At 45.4% G+C, this 19774-nt stretch overlaps 1 protein-coding gene across 3 annotated transcripts in view; it reads right to left on the reverse strand.

The window, feature by feature from the left end:
* Nucleotides 1-74: 74 nt before the first annotated feature.
* The window catches only part of WASHC2C (WASH complex subunit 2C), a gene marked incomplete at its 5' end in the record, with an annotated part of 51781 nt that continues 32081 nt past the window's right edge, over nt 75-19774 (reverse strand). For 2 of the 3 annotated variants that reach the window (XM_006147692.3, XM_014587554.2), the window contains 11 exon segments: nt 75-404; nt 2914-3091; nt 3901-4509; nt 6672-6884; nt 7233-7295; nt 8726-8845; nt 9989-10069; nt 10192-10320; nt 14571-14753; nt 16153-16305; nt 17741-17843. In XM_006147692.3, coding sequence (XP_006147754.2) covers nt 268-404; nt 2914-3091; nt 3901-4509; nt 6672-6884; nt 7233-7295; nt 8726-8845; nt 9989-10069; nt 10192-10320; nt 14571-14753; nt 16153-16305; nt 17741-17843 — 1969 coding nt within the window. 3 annotated transcript variants of the gene reach the window in all.

The following is a 19774-nucleotide window of genomic DNA, read 5'->3' on the forward strand; positions in this document are numbered from 1 at the left end:
TTCCGCTCTGCCCTCATGGGGCCTAAACTATAATGTGACCCTACCAAGCCTAATTACAAAACAACCAACCAACCAACCATTGTGAAACATTTATTTTGTTTTACAGTATTAAGCATGATTGTGCAGAAAATACTAAGTACAGTGGGTAAAAAGATGAGCTTGTTTCAGTATTTGCTTTTTGTAAACCAGTTAGGACGAGGAGCATAAAAGACAACATCACTAGCTCAAGGACATAGCTGAAGGGTGAGATGGGGTACCCTGCATGCTCTACTGGCCTCCAAAGGCGTTCAGGGGATCGTCAAATATGTTGGACACTTTGTGTTCAGATCTTGGTTCTGCTGCCTGTGCAGATCGGCTTTTTGGTTTGGTTGTCTTAGCCTGGATACCAGAGGAGAAGATATCATCTTTAAAAAGAAAAAGAGAAAGAGAATTGCTGAACAGGCAAGGAAATGGTGCTTTAAACAGTTCCACACAAACACCAAAAACCCCAATTTGGCTCAAAGTAAAGGGAACCCAAAAAAACTAACAGAAACCAGTCTCTAAGATTCTGGTCCTGGCTCAGTTACTAATGGAAGTTTCATGATCACATACAGGTCACAGGTACTTTTTGAACACAATTTCCTCAGCTGCAGGTATGTGTGTGTGTGCGTGCGCATGTGTGTGCATGAAGGAGAGGAAAAAGGAAAAAAGGCAACTGACAGGCCATGACCTTACTATCTGTGACACTGGACCTTCCATTTCTCACACTGAATTTTATAGGGAAAGGGCAACAATGTGCAAAGGACAACCCAGGACATGATTCACTCTTTTTCAGAATAAACGCATTGATCTGAGGTATCTCAATGCTAAGAATATTAAATCTTTTTTTTTTTTTGGAGAGATTTTTTTGCTATAGGGCACGTGCACTTGCCAGATAGACAGAGACAGAAAGCAAGAAAACACCCCAGGAGGGATGGCCATGCCCTAATCCCTTCTCCTCCATTCTCCTCTTGGGATCTTGGGCATGCACGCACACACGCCCGGCGTAAGTTTAAGCCACCAGGTCTGGGATTTGAACCGTGGTCGATTCCATGGGAGTCCAGCGACATAGCCATTACATTAACTGCTGGTCCCAAGAATATGTAAGTCTTTATGGCTACTTCGTGTTGAGTATTTCACTGACCCTAGAGCTTGTCTTATTTGGTCATGTTACTTACCAGTAGTGTTACCATTAAGATTCTATCCTACTGAGATTTTAGCATGTGAACTAATGACAGGTGTATGCAGATGTTAAAGACCACGGCATTATTTGTATCAGAGAAAATGTAGAAAAAAATCTTGATCACTGTCAATAGGCTAATGGCTAAATACAAACGAATTCTACATAATCACTAAAACAAGAAGTAGTTCTCCATGTACTAATATAGAAAGGCATCAATTGATTAAAAGAACCCTAGAACAGATAAAGTATATTCTTATTTTTGAAAAAAAAATTAACATATATTTCTATGCATACAGACGTACATCAACATGACCATATTTGAAAAGACACATACTCAACTATTTACACTGATTATTCCTAGGGATTGTTTTTTGTTTTTACATTTCCTAAATCAGAATAACATATTCAATAAGCAGACTTTGCATTTTTTAATAATAAAATAAACAAATGAAGTCTCCACATGGTGGGCAGCTAGAGGATACAGAACACACAGCTGTCTGGCAACAGACCCAGTGGAACTCTGCAACCCCATCACCCAGTTGGCTTCAAGGTCTATGCTTGAGATAAAGAGAAGGGAAGGAGCAGGAAGTGCGTGCCTGGACTCAGCCTAGGTCCTCTCTTGGAAGACCAACACAGGATATACCAGAGGCCCAACGCTGATGGCTATCAGGCATTTAGCTTGCCCATCAACAAAGAAGCTGTACCTTGGGAGGAAGACAAGCACATTCACCAACACTGGAGGTCTCAGCTGACAGGCAAGTCTGGGGTACAACCTACTTCCCTGTATGGTCTTGCCCTCCTGCTCTGCCCCTGAATTCTCCCCACTGACAATCACTCTCCAGCTGGAACTCTGACTCAATCAACTGCAACACATTCAAGGCTTACTTTTGCGCATGGGTATTTCTGATTGATCTTTCATAACATCAGAGTTTGTTACAGATGGTTGGCAGAGGTACACTAAGATAAAAGTTAAATTATACTTAAGAGTTGGCCTCTGGGTACCTTGGGGCTAGACAGTGGTGCAATAGTAAAATACAATACTCTGCAACACTGACTCACATGGAAAGTTCCAAGTTCACATCTGAGTACATCAGACGCTCAACATGCCCACGATCCAGAAATAGCTGGGACAGGGGGTGGGTCACAGGTCAATACTCTGTTGGGGGAGCTCTTTCTATTATTCATAGAAGAAAATAAACTTAAGAAACAAAAAGTCAGGCCACACTCTGTTGCCTAGTGGTTAAGGCAGCTGGATCCCACATGGCCAACTGTGCAGTGCAAGTCCCAGACCTGGCAGCTTGAGAGACATGCTGGGCATCTGAGCATGCATGCCCAAAACCCTAAGAGGGGAGACAGAAAAGAGGCTGTGGTGCGACCTTTCCCTTTGGGGGGGGGGTGCTTTCTCCTGTCCCTCTGTGTTTATCTCTCTCTGGCAAGTGCATGAACCCTCAAGAAAAAAAAGAAAAAGAAAAATTAGGGAGGTAGCTTCTAATTCCTTGGTATAAGTTATACCCAAAAAAGTTATCTCACTAAAATGACTAGTCCACTTAGTCATTATCTACCCTTATCCTAACCCAGGATTATACAGCAAGCTGAAGTTATTCCTTCAGAGAATGTCTCCCAAAAAAGGGACAAGATGAAAGTGGCAGGAGAAAAATCAAGTTAACCAACAGTAACGATTCTGTAAGTCAAATGTAGAAAACCGAACTTACCCATATCGTCATCGAAAATAGACTTAGCTCCCACTTTCTTTTTGGGCTTTTCTTTTGGTTTTACAGTTAGGTCAGCAAAGATATCAATGTTATCATCAAATATGTTTGATTCCAATGTTCTCTCCTTCTCTCTTGTTTTTAGTGAGGGTTTAATTGCTTCTGTTGCAAATATATCATCCTTATCAAGAAAAAAAAAACTATTTTAAATCCTTTTTTGTTTCTAACTAGAAAAATATTCCCACAAAGTGAGAAGCTGCAGACTGCCAGGATGCTGAGGAACAGCGCCTGCTCGCCTGCTGGGAATTCACGACCCCAGACCTCTGCACGTCTGGTCCTTGCCAATCTCCCAGTCCCAGTTCAATGCCAACTCTGCAGCATGGCCTTCCCTACTAGTCCTACTAAAGGAGCACCGCCATACTGCCCTTGGTTACTTTCATCATGGTGCTTCATGCTATTTGAACGCATCTTAGTTATCTGCTGCCTTGTTATATCTGATTCCCTCCCTGAGAGTTCTGGGGACCCACGCTCTGTTCCAGTCTGCTTTCTGCCCATGGTACTGGATGAACACCCTCTGAGCAACTGCCATGGGGGTTGGTGCCTGCATGGAACGGTCAGCTCAGCTAAGGTCAATTTCCCAGAACCAAAGGTCAAACATCCCAGCTGAACTGACAGAGCTTTTTATATACGTCACGGAGTAATAAGCTATGGAATCTCATTGCAGTGGCATTCTGTAAAAACAAACAAATAAAACTATAAAAAATCAAAACCTGACTCAAGGATTATGGCCAGTCAAAAACTGCCTCCTACATGAAGCAAATCACTTTAAATAGACTTCAGAGTTATTAATAAAAAAAACCGGTTACAATTATTAAGCAAGCAATTATCAGGCATGCTCAAAACTAGCTGAACATGGCCTATGGCTCAGGCAAGCCAATCAGAGTTTTCCTAACATAGGACCAACCACAAAAACATGGCATGTCCTGTTACCTCAAAGAGATCTTGCGTTTGTGACATGGCTTCCCGCTGACTGCTGGGTTTTGACTCCTTCTTCTTGCCTTTCTGCTCTATAAAGAGATCATCCTCATCTTCCAGGAGAGGAAATGGATTTGCTTTCTTTGCAGGGTTTGGTTTAACGGGCTGAAACAGGTCGTCATCACTCCCTGCCTCACTGAGAGCGGGAAACCCGGGGCTCTTTCCTTTCCTGCCCCCTGTTGGGTGGGCCAGGGAATCCACGGCCTTCGCCTTGGCTTTTGTCCTCTCTGTAGACTGAGACCTAGTGCCCTTGGAAAAGATGTCCCCAGAATCAAAAAGGTCAGCGTCACCTCCAGGCTGACCCAGAGATTTTACAAAGGGGCTTCTGTCCCCTCCAGGCACAGGGTCGCCTTCCCAAGGTAGAGTGGCAGGGGCCCCACTGTCTTCTCCACTGGCTACTCGGTGCTGGGGCTGAAGACCATCTGGTGAAATGGCCCCATCTGCCAATTCTGTGACAGGTCCTCTGGGCACACTCATGTCCTCAGTCTCGCTGGACTCCTGGGCAGCCAACCGCCTAGCTGCACGGGTCTGTGGTCTGCGCTTCCCTCTCACTTTGACACGGCTCTGCAACGGCAAAAAAATCCCACACTGACCCGATGGTAGTGTTTAAGGCTAACAGAGTGAAAGACTGGCAGCTCAGAATATTGTAAGGGGATTTGGTCTACTTCAACCAAGAAGTTCTCAAAACACAGAAAAGGTTCTCCCTCCAAGATTTCCAAAGAAGACGTTTAAGAGCTTCTAGTACCTGAGACTAACTCATTCTCAATCCTTTAGAATTCCCCATTTTTCAGTCTTCTGAGGTAAGTTCCAATTCGGTTTCATACAAAAAGCTACAGCTGTTGCTGGAAATCCAGAAAGTGGCAAAGCTGGTGCTCTGGTCCCACAGCTCTGCCTGGCCCATACCCGCCCTCGATTTCAAGGTGGGTATCTTTCAAAACAAGAATGAATCACAGGACTTCTGGGATTAATTATTAGGGAACATGTCTAAATTCAAGCTGCTGAAGCAGATATAAGATAGTACAGAAAGAGGGAGTCTAAAGTACTCTTTTCAAGTCAACAAACTCAAAACTCCAACAACAAATACTTCAAAGAAAAAAAACATAGAAGAAGGACCAGCGCATGGCATTAGTGATTATGTTACTGGACTCCCATGTGGTTGACTACCATTTGAGTTCCAGACCCAGTGGCTTAAAACTCACGCTGGGTGTGTGGAGGAGAAAGAACTGCCTTATGGCCATCCTGACTCTAGAGCTCGTCTCCCAGTGGGATATGTCTCTCTGGTGAGCGCACACACCCCACAGCAAAAATTTCTCTTAAAAAAAAAAAGAAAGAAATCAGAACCTTTGAAATAACCTCAAAATGAGTTTTTAATAGCAATGATGCAGTATTTGTAATTATTTTCCAAAATATACATCAAGTATAGAATTTTGAGAAGGTTAACCTACTTTAGACAAAGGACTTTAAGAAATTTCATAATTTTAGCATGTAGCCAATTTAAACTGAACCAAAATTCTAAAATAAAGGATTTTTATTTTGCTTAGGGAAAACAGGTTTGGAAATACCTGAAAGGAATGTATTCACCAGGGTTAGGTCATCCTAAATCCTATCATGTACTTGAAGAACAGCTTCCAAGACTTTCTAGAGAAGGGAGACTGGATAGAAAACCACATGGAATGAAAGGAAAACCTCAAAGAGCAAGCGGTTCCATGGTGCTGCTATGAAACAGATGGGCGGTGCCAGCGGGGGAGAAGCTACAGCGGGATCTCGGAGGAGGAGCCTGGGCACAGCAGCACGAGGGACACATCAGAGTGGGGGTGTCTGAGCAGAGCCACAGGTGGGAAGGGCATTCCCAGTTTGGAAGCAGTGTGAGTCGAAGGTGACAGTGGCAGGACAGAGCATGTGTGTGCCTGATGTGGCTGAGGCTCAGCTGCTAGTTCAGGGCACCAGAGGGAGAGCTGGAAACATGGGTTGGGCACTGTCCCTCCAAAGTTTTCAAACCAAACCTAGGAACTCGACTCCTCTGGGCAGTGAGGAATCAGCAGGAGGGGCATGACCTGCTCTGTGGTTAGAAGACTCCTGGAGACAATGCAGGAGTGCTGGAAGTGCAGACACCAGCTGGGTAGTGGGACCTGTAGCCACTGAGCAGAATGCAAATATTGCCAACACAGGCAAGGGCTACGCAGATGTAGAACCAGGGGGATGGTGAGAATTAGGAGGGAAGAGGCCAGAGGAAAGATGAGCTGCTTCCTTCAAATGAGGAGTCAGAGCCAGACCACTATGTGTTCACAATGGGCCAGCAGGTAGCATAGAGGTGAAGGTGCCGGATCTCACACGGCCAACTCTGTGGTTCGAGGCTCAAGCCCAGAGGCTTGAGAATCATGCTGGGTGCGTTTGCTTAAGAGCAGAATAGAGGAGAAAGGACTATAGCATGGCCATCCCTCAAGGGAGTGATTTCTCAGTTACTCTTCCTCCCACCCCAGCAAGTGTACACACCTTAGAGGAAAAACTAAAACAAAAACAAACTAACGTAGCAAAGAACCAGCAACTCCTAATACTATATGATTATCTGGTCTACTTCAACCAATATATTACCTAAGACACGGAAGAGGTTATTAACGATTTCTAAAGAGTTAATAACTAGCTCCTAGTTCTCCAAGTCCATGACCAACCAGGAAGTAGCACGTGAGCAGCTGTGAGAATCAGAGGCAGGCAAAGGGCTTCATCACCTTGTTTGCGCTGTGCAGAGTGTCCACCTGAGCTGGATGATCAAAACTCACACCAGCCTCCCCGCTCTCAGGAAGGGAGGGTGAACTTTCTGGACCGTGGCTCCTTGCAGGTTCAGATGAAGGAAAAGCCAACTCCGGCCAAATGGACTTCACTCCAGAGATCTGGGGAGCCGCTGCAGGCAGCAAAGCTGCTGGGTTAATTGCTATATTTGCCTACAGAAGGAAAATAAAACAGTGTTTGTTCTGAAAGATGGCCGTCTGTTGTCTTTGCTGTTGCACATGACGAGACTCAGTGTACGTAACGTGTAACACAAGAGTAGAGAAATGTGGAAAAGCCACCCGATCTAGTGTCAGAGTTAGAACAGGGGGCGACACACCTGGGCCCACCACTGGACTCAGAGATGCTGAAGAAGATGCAGCACACAAGAAGCAACGACCAGGCAAGGTGCAGCGGGGAGGGCAGGGGATGAGAAAAAGCTCGGCAGCTGCCAATAAAGGAAAACCCAAAGAAGTTTAAAGATGCCACGAGGCAGGCAATGAAGAGTCACATCTGATAATTACTTGTATTTTCCCGATCCGAGTGGATGGCTCTTTGGTTTTAAATGGAGCAAGACCTGGCGAGTCCTGTGTGAAATTATATTCAGTTAAAAATCCATTAGGGAAATAGCAAGAAAAGTGTCTTTTGCACTTACACTCATGCCCACAAACAGATCTGTGATGGGGCAAAGCCACTGTGATGGGAAAGGCATGTGGTCTGTCCTGGGGCTCAAGTGTTTCCCTAACATTACCTTCCTTGTGCCGCCTCCTGTCAGTCAGGAAGGCTACTGAGATCACAGCAGGCATGAAGGAGGCATGGATGATGAATGAAACTTACATGTGCTGCAGTTTGTCAGAGTGCTCAAACCTTAGCACTTCGGTAGGAGTGCCCAAACCCACGCACTTGGCAGAACGATGGCCATGCACGTTGGCCAACACAGCAAGTGTCAAGAACTACACAGAAATGTCCTCACAGCCTAGTGCCCTGGGTCTGAAAACAAGACCTCTGAGTCCTGGGAAGAGACTGTGCAGATGTGCTAGCCCAAGTACCCCATTTTCAAAATTCAAGACCCTACGGCCTTGGTGGGACACTTAAGAACAACCACCAGTCAGGACCAGCACTTGCTCCAGCCTTCCAGAGGAGCTCCAGAGGGTTCTGCAAGGACAGCTGAGGAGCAAGGACCACCAGTAATAATCTCGGAAGAAGTAACACTGAGGGATATATTTAACTCTCGTTCAATTCTATGCCAAAGGAACGCAGAAGGAGAAATAGGGGCTGCAGTGGGAAGAAGATTCTTACCCTTAACTCCACCTTGGAATCAAAAATACTTCAAATCCAAAAGTAATAGTGATTAAATATAGATTCATAAGACTCTGAAGAGTAAAGTAATGTAGGAATTACAACTTAAAAAAAAAATCAGCAGTGCCAGCAGGTGGTGTGGTCGATGCGCTGGATCCCCACATGGCTGACAGCAGTTTGAGTCCCTGACCTGTGACTTGCTGGCTGGCCTTTTCCTCTGTGTGAGAGAGTGTACGTGTGTGTGTTTGTGTCTGGTGAATGCACATGCTCTATAGCAAATTTTTAAATAATAATAAATAAAATTATATAATTATTTAAACAAAGAGACAGCAGCTGGGCTGGCCCCACAGCACAGTGGTTAAGTGCTGTGCACAGAAAGCCAGATTCCCACACAGCCCACCACAGTTTGATCCCTGCCCCAGTGGCTTGAGAAAGACACTGTGCATATGTGCGTGTGTGCCCCCCAAGTCCTGACAGGATGGAGGCATGGAGAACAAAAGGACTGAGGTGTGACCACGTCCTGCTGAGAGGTGCTCCCGAACACTTGGGGAGCACACATGCCCACTGGCAAAGAAAAATAAAATACGGTATAGAGAGAGTGGTACTCCGAGCATGTCCTCCCTGGTCTAGAAAACTCTGAATAACTCTGGGTCTGCATCATGGAATTTATACTGGGTGCAAACAAGAGCTGACAATCCTTAAAGAGATCAGTTCTAACCTGAGGTGTCTCTGGTTTCCAGATGCCTTTTTCTTTGCTACTTTGAGTGGATTCAGGATGTTTCTGGTTCTTAGAAGAAACAGAGTGGTCTTTTTTTACTACCTTCTTTTTTTCTGGTACCTTCAAAAGAAAACAAATACCAAAATTCTGTCAATGTCTTAGAAATTTTGAAGAAAAACCGTAAGAGTGCAAAAGGAACCTGGTTTCTGAGTTTTAAAAGTCCTTTCTCCAATGAGGGTTGAACTAACTCAAAACTGGCACTTCAGAAATACAGCTCTAGAGACCAGCAGATGGTATACTGGTTACATCACTGGGCTCCCACATGGCCCAACATGGTTCAAGTCCTGGACCCAGCAGCTTGAAACTCATGCCAAGTGAGTGTGCACGTGTGCCCAAAATCCTGAGAGGCGAATGAAGGAGAAGGGACTGCAGTGTGCTCATCTCTCCTGGGGGATAATTTCTATTTCTGTCTCTCTCTCTGACTCTGCTTCTCTGGTAAGCACAAATGCTCTCTAGCAAAAATTTCTCTTAAAAAAAAAAAGAAAAAGAAATGGCACTCCAGAGACTATGATTTTTTTCTAAGAATCTTCTCTGTGATAAAGAGAAAAGGGAGAGGAGCCAGAAGAAGGTGGCACTGTGGTTAAGGCACTGAAATCCCATACAGTCAGCTGAGGTTCAAGTCCTAGACCCCATGGCTTGAAAATCACACCAGACAAGTGTGCATGCGTGCATGCCCGAAATCCTGAGAAGAGAATGGAGAAGGGACTGCAGCGTGGCCATTGCCTGTAGAGGATGATTTCCTACTTTCCCTCTCTGTTTCTGGTAAGTGTACATACCGTATGACAAAAACCTTAAAAATAAATAAATAAATAAAAAAGAAAAGGAATACAGAGCGTTCTTATGAGACCACTGCGCAGGTAGAAAAGAGCAGGGACAGGCTGAGGCTCAGATTTACTAGTGCACCTCAAATGCGCTAGTAGTCATCCTGTCGTACACGCTGGTCTTTCAATAAACCATTAAAAAAACAAAAAGATTTGTAATATGGTCAGAAAGCCTGGGCCAGCAACAGTTCAAATGCTGGGGACACGGACAGGGACACCACAGTCTGAGCCTCAGCCGGCATGCAAAGCTGCCCAGATGCTCGTTTACGAGTCAGCACCGTAATCCGTTCTGGGTTTTCCTGAGCTGCATAACGGGACATTACTTTCCTTTCCCAGAAGCTTCCAACCACACACCCCAGTACTGAGAACAAAAGGCTCATACCAAAGGCTGGGACTTGGCAGAGCTGAAAAGATCATCATCTTCGTCATCCCCAAACAGGCTCCCAAGGCTGGGCTCTAACAGCTGGAACAGATAACACTCAGATTCAGTGTCCCAGAGGAAAGCAATCTGCAAGAGCGCTAGAGGAGCGGCTGTGGCACTCCAGACGGTAACAAAGCCGTGAGTGGGAACCATCTGGCACTGACCCTGGATCTTTTGGTACCGGCAAAAAGGTCAACATCTGGGTCATTGTCCTTTTGAAGCTTGTGGCTGAAAAGGAGCTCTTCATCCTGGAAGACACCTGTGCTCTTGGGGCGAGCATCAGGACTGGGACCCTGGGAAAAGAAGAAAGTCGCATGTGATTAAGACTTCTAAGAATTTAGGGACCAGCAGATGGCGTAATGGTTGTGTTGCTGGACTCCCACCCAGTCGACCGCGATTTGAGTCCCAGACCTGGTGGGTTCAAACTCACACTGGGCATGTGTGCCTGCATGCCCAAGATCCCAAGAGGAGAATGGAGAAATAGGGATTGTGGCATGGGGCTCCCCCCACTGGCGGGGGGTGATTTCTCACTTTCTGTCTCTCTGGTGAGCACACACGCCCTATAGCAAAAATCTCTCTTTAAAAAACAAAAAAATAAAAAAAACTTTTAAGAATTTATGTCAAGGGACTCACCAAGTACAAAGAAAGCTGCAACAGAGGTGTGCCCTGCAGCTTCATCTACACTGTAAAAAGCCTAGCCACGGCCTGAGTGCCAAACAGGAGGGAATGACACGTTCACAGAACAGAACGCTGTGAAGATTCCCAATATATCTATCGGAGAATATACCTCTAAATACTGACAACACAGGCATGTGCTGGAAGGACCTTTCGACCTTTGGGTAGTGCCCAAACTTTTATTAAAAACAAAATAGGGCCAGCAGGTGGTATAGTGGTTAAAGTGCTGGACTCCCATGAGGCCGACTGCGGTTCAAGTCCAGGATTGGAAGGGGTTGCGGTGTGTCCAACCTCTCTGGAGGGTGATTTCTCAATTTCCCCCTGTCTCTCTGGCAAGTGTATGCACCCTATAGCAAAAGTCTTTCTAAAATAAACAAAAACAAAAAATAACTCCATTAGTTCCATGATGAGAAACATTTTGGGGATAAAAACAAAATTGAATGAGTTATCTTCTCATTCCCATATAGACGGGACGGCAACTGGCTTGACCTTAGGAACCACAGAGAGTAGCCGAGCATGTGTCTCGACTGTCAGTCAGCATCTTAGCCCAAAGAAAACACAGCTCAGGTGTGGCCAGCAGCCTTCTCCCACACTGGTCCATCATTTCTACCCACCACCTCAGGCTCCAAACGCTTTTTGGTTTGCTAGGATATCTGAATTTATTCTTTGTGGGGGGTGGGGGAGGAATTTGCCAAAGGACGCATGCTCTGGCTAGCAAGAGACACACACAAGGAAGAATGTGAGTCAGAAAGCAACCCCCACGGAGAATGGTCACGCCACAATTCTTTCTCCTTCCTTTCAGAATTTTGGGCATGCGCACACAAACAACTTTTTCAAGCCGCCAGCTTCAGGACTCAAACTGCAATGTTAGCTGTTTGGGATCCAGCTGCTGTAACTACCATACCACTGTCTACACTGATATCTGATGTTTAAGAGTTACTATCAGCATTATTTTGATAGTAGAGTGCTTCAGATCTGACATTCTAAAAGTCATCACTATTTCTTCTTTAGTATCACAACCACAGATTACAATAAGCAAATAAAAAATCCTTTCTGACAAAATAAATCTCATTAGCGATGAACAAATTATTATTACTAATACATAAACCAGTTTAACACCATAAATAAGGTTGGAATCTTCACAACCATGGGAAAACAGGACAAAATCACAGAGTAAGAGACTAGGGGAAAATACAGTAGATAATTCATATTCACTCATGCACCTCTCATTTATAGATAGGGCTACATACTACAGGTATGAGTTTAAAAATTCATAAAACATGCTGTGTCAAACTTTATGGAGATGATTTCTTCAGCCTGATATACAAAGTGAACTGGCGATCGATGGGCCTGCCAACCTGGTTATTTTAGATAGTAACCATCTCTATTGACATACGAAATGAGTTTAAAGTATGTAATTCAATCATTTTTTAGTATATTCAGAGTTGTGCAAATGCCAACCACAATATAAACCTAGAACATTTTCATCACCCCAGAAAGAAAGCCCAACCCACTCGCAGTTTCTTTCCATCCCTGTCCATCTTCACCCAGCCCTAGGCAAACACTAATCTACTTTTCTGTCTTCAAGGGTTGGTCTGTTCTGGACATTTCACACAAAGTGGAATCATCCAGTATGTGATCTTTCATTTAGCGTGTGTTCAAGGTTCATCCATGTTGCAACATGTGTCAGTTCGTCATATTACCAAATGGCATTTCGGTGTGTGGATACACTACACTGCACCCACCCACACATCAGTGGGCAGCTGTTTCGGTTGTTCCCATCTGTTAGCTATTATCAATAATGCAGCTGGCTGGGAATACTCTCATTCAAGTATTTATGTGAACACACATTTTCATTTCTCTTGGATTAACACCTAGGAGTAGAACTCCTGGGTCAAATGGTTACTCTGCACTTCAACAATCTGAGGAACTGCCACACTGTCTTCCAAAGTGGTTGTACCATTCACATTTTCAATAGCAATGAAAGAGTTTGTTTCTCTGTATCCTCACCAACACTTGTTTCTTTCATCTTTTTTTATTATACCCATCCTATTGGTTGTGAAATGGTATCTCCTTGTGGTTTTGATTTGTATTTCTCTAATGATAAAGCACCTCCCCCAATGGGGCATGCTCATGTCACAATCCCTTCTCCTCCATTTCTCCATTCTGTCAGGACTGAGAACACACATGTGCCCAGCCTGTTTTTTGAGCCATCAGGGCTGGGATTCCAATTGCAGCTGGCCATATGAGATTCGGCTCCCTTAACCACCGCACTACAGGGCCAGCCTTTGCTCATCTTTTTTCTTTTTTAAAATTTTTTTAAAAATTCTTTTATTTAGCTTTATGTATTTTTTAATTTGACCAGAGAGGTACACAGTGGGGGGAAGAAAGACAGAGAGAAAGTGAGAAAGCAAGCAGCCTGGTCCAGGACTCAAACCACAGCCAGTCATGTGGGAGTCCAGCACCCTTAACCACCATGCCACCTGCCGGCCCCCCCTTGCTCATCTTTTAATTGGGCTGCTTGTTTATTATCAGGATGTAAGTCTTTCACATACTCTGGATCTAAGTCCCTTATTAAATATATGACTTAAAAATATTTTCTCATTCAATGGACTGTTTTTCGACTTCCTATTTTTGTTTTAGATGCCAGAGAGTGCATGCAATTACCAGGGACAGACTGGGGGGGGGGGGGGGGGAGATGCACCCCTCCCAATCGCACATAGTCACACCACAATCCCTTCTCTTCCATTTCTCTGTACTGTTGAGATTTTGAGCACACGCACATGTACCTGGTATGTTTTTCAAGCTGCTGAGACTGGGAATCAAACTGCAGTCAGCCATGTGGGATCCGGCTCCCTTAATCACTAAGCTATGGGCCAGCTCTTTTTATTTTTTTTAACTTTCTTAAAGGTATCCTTCAAAGCACAGATTTTTTCATTTTAATGAAGTCCAATGTTGTACCTAGGAAGGCTTTGCCTAATCCAAGGTCATGATGATTTGCTCATGTATTTTCTTCTAAGAGCTGTGTAATTCTAGTTCTTACATCTAGACCGATGATCTATTCTAAGTCTAGCTTTTGTGTATGGTGGGGGAAGGGTCCAACCTCATCCCTTGCATAGAGATGATCAAAGTTCCAGCACCATTTATTGAAAGATTATTTATCACCACTGAATTATCTTGACATCCTTGTCAAAAACTGACTCACTGTAAATATGATGTATATTTCTAGACTCCCAATTCTATTTCACCAATCTATATATTTTAACTATCTTCAAGTTTTGAAATTGGAAATCGTGAGAACTCTGACTTTGCTCTCTTTCAAGACTGTTGGCTACCGTAGATTCCATGTATTTTCATAACAATTTTAGGATCACTTCGTCCATTTCTGCAAAGAGTAAAATAGAATTTTAGGACCAGCAGTTAGCGTAATGGCTATGTCGCTGAACTCCCACGTAGTCGACTGTGGTTCAAGTCCCGGACCTGGTGGCTTAAACTCACGCCAGGTGCGTGTGTGTATGTGCCCAAGATCCCGAGAGGAGAATGGAGGAGAAGGGATTGCGGCGTGGCCATCCCCCCTGGGGGGTGATTTCTCACTTTCTATCTCTCTGTCTCTTTCTGTCTGTCTGGCGAGCGCACATGCCCCATAGCAAAAAACTCTCAAAAAAAAGAAAAAAAATAGAATTTTGATAGGAACTGCATCTCATCTACAGATTAACTTGGTGGATACTGCCATCTAAACAATATTAAGGATTCTGGACCATACACAGGAAATTTCTTTCCATCTGTTTTCTGTCTTTAATGAACTGATGCCTTGAAATGATTCTTCTATCCCATTTAGAAATGTGAACCTTCACTGCTTTTTGCTCACCCTTCCTGTATCTTTCTGGGGAGCCCGAGTGCTGTTTTGATCTTCCGTTTTGTCTTCTTCCTCATCGAATAAGCTAAGAACAGTTTTGGTTCTCCCCTTGGTTCCCTTGTCCAGTGAAGACGATGAAGAAAACAAATCAGAATGCTTGACTGCTTCCTGTGCAGACACAGTCAAAAGTCCTTTCTGAAAATGGGAATAGTCAGGAAAAAAAATTAGTAATACTTAGAAACACACATCCTAGTGTGGGCCTCTCTAGCTGCTCATTAATTCACTAACTACAGCATTTGCATGATTTGGGCCACTACCACTAGTCACATCTGCTTCTGAGTAACGAATCACTGAGGTCAATTCTTAATTTGCTTCTCCAATGGAATCTTTCTACAGATAATCCACAGACATTGAAGATCATTTTTCCAATCAGTTTAAGGCTATGGGTTCCTCCCTCTTACCAAGTGACAAGACAGCTAGAATCCTGATACATACAGGCTACTCACAAGCTACAAAGAACCTCCAAGTCACAAAGATAACACAAACGCCAATCGCTGGAAATGGATCGCACATTACCTAATATTTAACTAAACATCAGCCCAAGGGGAAACCTAACCAGCAAAATCAGATGCTCGAATTTTATAAGTCTTACATTGTACACACAATAAGAAGAACCCCTGAAATAATCTTAGAGGTTAGTGCAGCATTTACTCATTCAATAAGTACATTCACCTAAGAGGCCTCCAATTTTACCTGAACCACTATTATTGTACATACCACCAAGAAAAAAACAACTCCCAATTAACCTGCCATTGATTGTGAAGTGTATCCCAATTTCAGAGTGAATAAACTAAAAAAATGTGTTTCTTGGAATATGTAATTTATAAAATAGTGCCCACTGTGTACAAGACAATACACTAAAATGTGCTACAGATACAACAGCGAACAAAACAAACCTGGGCCAAATCCTCACGGAGCTGACACCCAAGTGAGAGAGAGGGCGGCCGAGCACGAGGTGGGCTAAGATCCGGCTAGCTCAGGCCCACACTCGGCTGCGGGGAAGAGAGTGTTACACAACAGCACAGGTCCAAATAAAGCACTGTCAGTGGAGCTCCAGAAGCCTCAACAGGAAAAGTAAATGCACCACTCTTCACACAAGAGAGAAATTAAACCTAGGGAGCTGAGCACGTGGAGCGTAAGGAAAAAAGGAAGAAGAAAATGCAGAGATGGAAGGTAGCCACAGACACTGGGTTACTGGATGTAGCCAGTAATAAGCCTCAAGAGATGACATATTGGGTCATTGGGAAAGTCATGACACATTTTTGCATTAAAAAAATGGAAAAACACCTCATGATTTTCCCAACCACCTAATACTATTCAGGAGAAGAAAGCTAGATTTTAGAAGAAATACACATTTCACTCTACTCTGTAAATCATAGCCAACATCAACTAAACATAAAAATCTGTCTACAAATGAGCCATTAACTTTCTGTGGTAGAAAAATGTAAGGGTGTACAGGTGTGTGGGGAAGGGTGTGTTTTACAGTAACATACAAGAGAAATCTATCCTTAGGGTACTCAAGAAAAAAATTCACCTGTTCTGACTCCTCAGTCTCATGGGCTCTCCCAAGCTCCGGTGACTCTCTGACACTCTCAACCTTCTTATCCTCGGATTCCACTCTCAACTGTGCCTCCTCTTCTTCATCGCTGAACAGCAAAGGTGGAACCTCAGAGATGGTCTCTTTTTTCTACCAAAAGAAGAGTAGACAACATCAACAATTACAAAGTACCTGACCACATGGCTATGTACAGAATATGTCGGAACCAGTTCCCCTAGGGGGTGAGCTAACTGCTGTGGTGAAAGGGGACAGGACAGTGGAAGTGGCGCCAACAGGGAGAGGCAACACGCACTACTGCCTTGGACTTCTGGACATGGCACTTCACGGATTCTGCCACCACAATGCCTACTTCTGCCTCCTTGTGTCTCCCCGTACTGCCCTCGCTCGGGTTCTCCCCTCTGCCACCCAGACAGTTACTAGTCTCTCTCTGCCCCTCTCCTCTTACCCCTTCAATTGGAAGTCTTCACCCAGACTTGTCTTGTTGCATACTTCGACTCCTGCCCCCAGAGGACACTCTGCATCAGGTAAGGATGATCAGCAGATACCCCAGCACAGCCCTCTACTCATCTGCACCTGGTCAGGCTTTGCTGTCCTAAATCTACCACACACTTCCAGACATCTGCACTGCGCTCCCCTCACACGCCTGCACTGCGCTGCCCTCACACGTCTGCACTGCGCTGCCCTCACACGTCTGCACTGCGCTCCCCTCACACGTCTGCACTGCGCTGCCCTCACACGTCTGCACTGCGCTCCCTCACACGCCTGCACTGCGCTGCCCTCACACGTCTGCACTGCGCTGCCCTCACACGTCTGCACTGCGCTCCCCTCACACGTCTGCACTGCACTCCCCTCACACGTCTGCACTGCACTCCCCTCACAGGTCTGCACTGCGCTGTTCTCACACGCCTGCACTGCACTCCCCACTGCACTCCCCTCACACGTCTGCACTGCGCTCCCCTCACAGGTCTGCACTGCGCTCCCCTCACACGTCTGCACTGCACTCCCCTCACACGTCTGCACTGCGCTCCCCTCACAGGTCTGCACTGCGCTCCCCTCACACGTCTGCACTGCGCTTTGCTGTCCTACCTCCCCTGCGCTCCCTCACACGCCTGCACTGCGCTGCCCTCACACGTCTGCACTGCGCTCCCCTCACACGTCTGCACTGCGCTGCCCTCACACGTCCGCACTGCTCTCCCTCACACGCCTGCACTGCGCTGCCCTCACCCGTCTGCACTGCGCTGCCCTCACACGTCTGCACTGCGCTCCCCTCACACGTCTGCACTGCGCTCCCCTCACACGCCTGCACTGCGCTGCCCTCACACGTCTGCACTGCACTCCCCTCACACGTCTGCACTGCGCTCCCCTCACAGGTCTGCACTGCGCTGCCCTCACACGTCTGCACTGTACTCCCTCACTCCTGCTCACACATCTTTATTGTCTCCCAGCACACGTTTGCACTGTGCTCCCCTCACTCCTGCAGAAGGAAACTCTCCTCGTGTTCCAAGCACAGCCCAGCTCAGCATAACCTTCAGGCTATTTCCCAGGCCTACGAGGTGGAGCATACCGTTGCTGCAGGAGGAGCAGATGCGGGAGGAGAGCCGAACAGAGAGCTTCCACTGTCAGCGTCGTCTTCAAAAAGGAGTGATGCTCTCTGGGTCTTCTTTTGGCTATGCGAACAGAGAGTCAACCCAAGGAGAAATGCAATTTACAAATAAAAACAATTGTCCTTCATGGCTACACCTACAAGAACACACCTACCACCAAAACCGCTGAGTCATCTATTGACTTTACAAGAGTGAAAGCAAACGGCAGAAATTTTTGAAGGAGGGGAAATGTGTCTCCACTATATCAGCCTGTGTCCCTTGTACTTAGAGGAGTCCGGGCCCTCCTCACCTCCCTTTTCAGACACTGCCCACTCAGGGCAGGCACACCGGCTGTCGGTTTGCCAATGCACACAGTCTAAGCACTCACAGGTACAGTGTCCTTTAACCGCTTCCCACGGCAGGGGAAGGAGCAGACGCAGCTGTGTCTACTTCCAAAGTGGAAGGCAGTGGCCACTAGAGGCCACAGGGCCAGAGCCAGCATTAGGACAAGACCCTGTGAACTATTCACTTTTTCATAGTACTTTTATTAAGACTATCTACATAACACAAAATTAATCCCTTTAAAGTAGACTTCTGTGGATTTTAGTATATCCATAATGTTGTACAATCTAAGTTCACAACACTTGTTAACCACAAAAAGGAACCCCTGCCATTAACAACCACTCACTCCCATTCTCCCCACCCTGCGGTCCCTATCAACCACTAGCCAATTTTCTGTCCCTGTGTATTTATCTTTTCTGGACATTGCAAACAACGGATCCACACAATATGCGGTCTTCTGACTGGCTTCTTTCAACTACCTTCATCTTTTCTAGCTCCTTCCCGTGCTAGCACGTACAGGACTCTGCTCTTCCTACTGCTGAACTTCGCCGCGGTCCACTGTACGATTACATATTTTGTTTGTTCAGTCATCAGTTGATGGATTGTTTCCACTTTTTGGTTATTACAAATAATATGATGAACACACACAAGTTTTTATATGAATATATGTTTTCATTTGTCTCGTATATACCTGGCAGTGGGGTTACTGGGTCATGTGGTATCTCTGCGTTTAACACTGAGAGGAAATGCATACCGTTTTCCAAAGCGGCCACACCATATGACCTCCTCCCCAACAGTATGTGCGGGTTCCAATTCCTCCACGTCCTCAGCTACACTTACTATTGCTTGAAAATCTTCTGATGAAAGTCATAAATTCATTCCCAGACACAAAATCTCACAAACAACTTTAGGAACAACTGGTGGCGAAATAAGGATGGAGCAGAGAAGGCATCAAGGAAGCCCCAGTGCACGTGGCTGGTGCCATGTGACTGAGACACGTTTCAGATCACTGAACCGACCACGTGTGGAGGACATGGTACACACGTACACCATGAGGAAGCTCCATGTGGTCTGAAAAATGCCCAACTACAGCGAAGTCACTGCAGGTGAGGAAGGGCTTATCCTGGTGGCTGGGCCCAGACCCTCCCCCATTTCTTCTTCACTTAGGGAAGGCTTCTTACAAGAGGGTCTTATACATCACACTGGACCTTGAAAGAAGCTGGCCGGGTAAGACAGGAAGAAGAGTGACCCAGGAGAGGGCAACAACAATAAAGGAATGAAATCTTTCCCCTTCACTCGTAATACTAAATGGTGACATCTGAGCGCTGACAGGTGCCAGCTAGCGTGCTAAGCATTTCGCGTGTGCATTTCATCTATCTAGCCATCTCAACAAGCTTATGAGACAAGTACCACCATTACTTTTATTTAGCAGATGAGAAAACTGAAGCACAGAGAAGTTAGATAACTTGCAAAACATACAAACTCTAACGGCCAGAATTTAACAGCAGATATGGAGAATCCAGAGCTTACATCCTTAACCAGAGGCTGATACGTTCAGGTATCAAGTCTCATGGGCTTAAAGTAGAAATGACATGTGAAGCGATCACAGTATACAGACAGAGAATACCGAGGTCTTCTCAATCCATTAAATGACGCTTAACCATACCAATGCA

Source organism: Tupaia chinensis, unplaced genomic scaffold (genome assembly GCF_000334495.1).
Source record: "Tupaia chinensis unplaced genomic scaffold, TupChi_1.0 Scaffold000217_1, whole genome shotgun sequence".
In the NCBI taxonomy this organism is placed as follows: domain Eukaryota; kingdom Metazoa; phylum Chordata; class Mammalia; order Scandentia; family Tupaiidae; genus Tupaia; species Tupaia belangeri.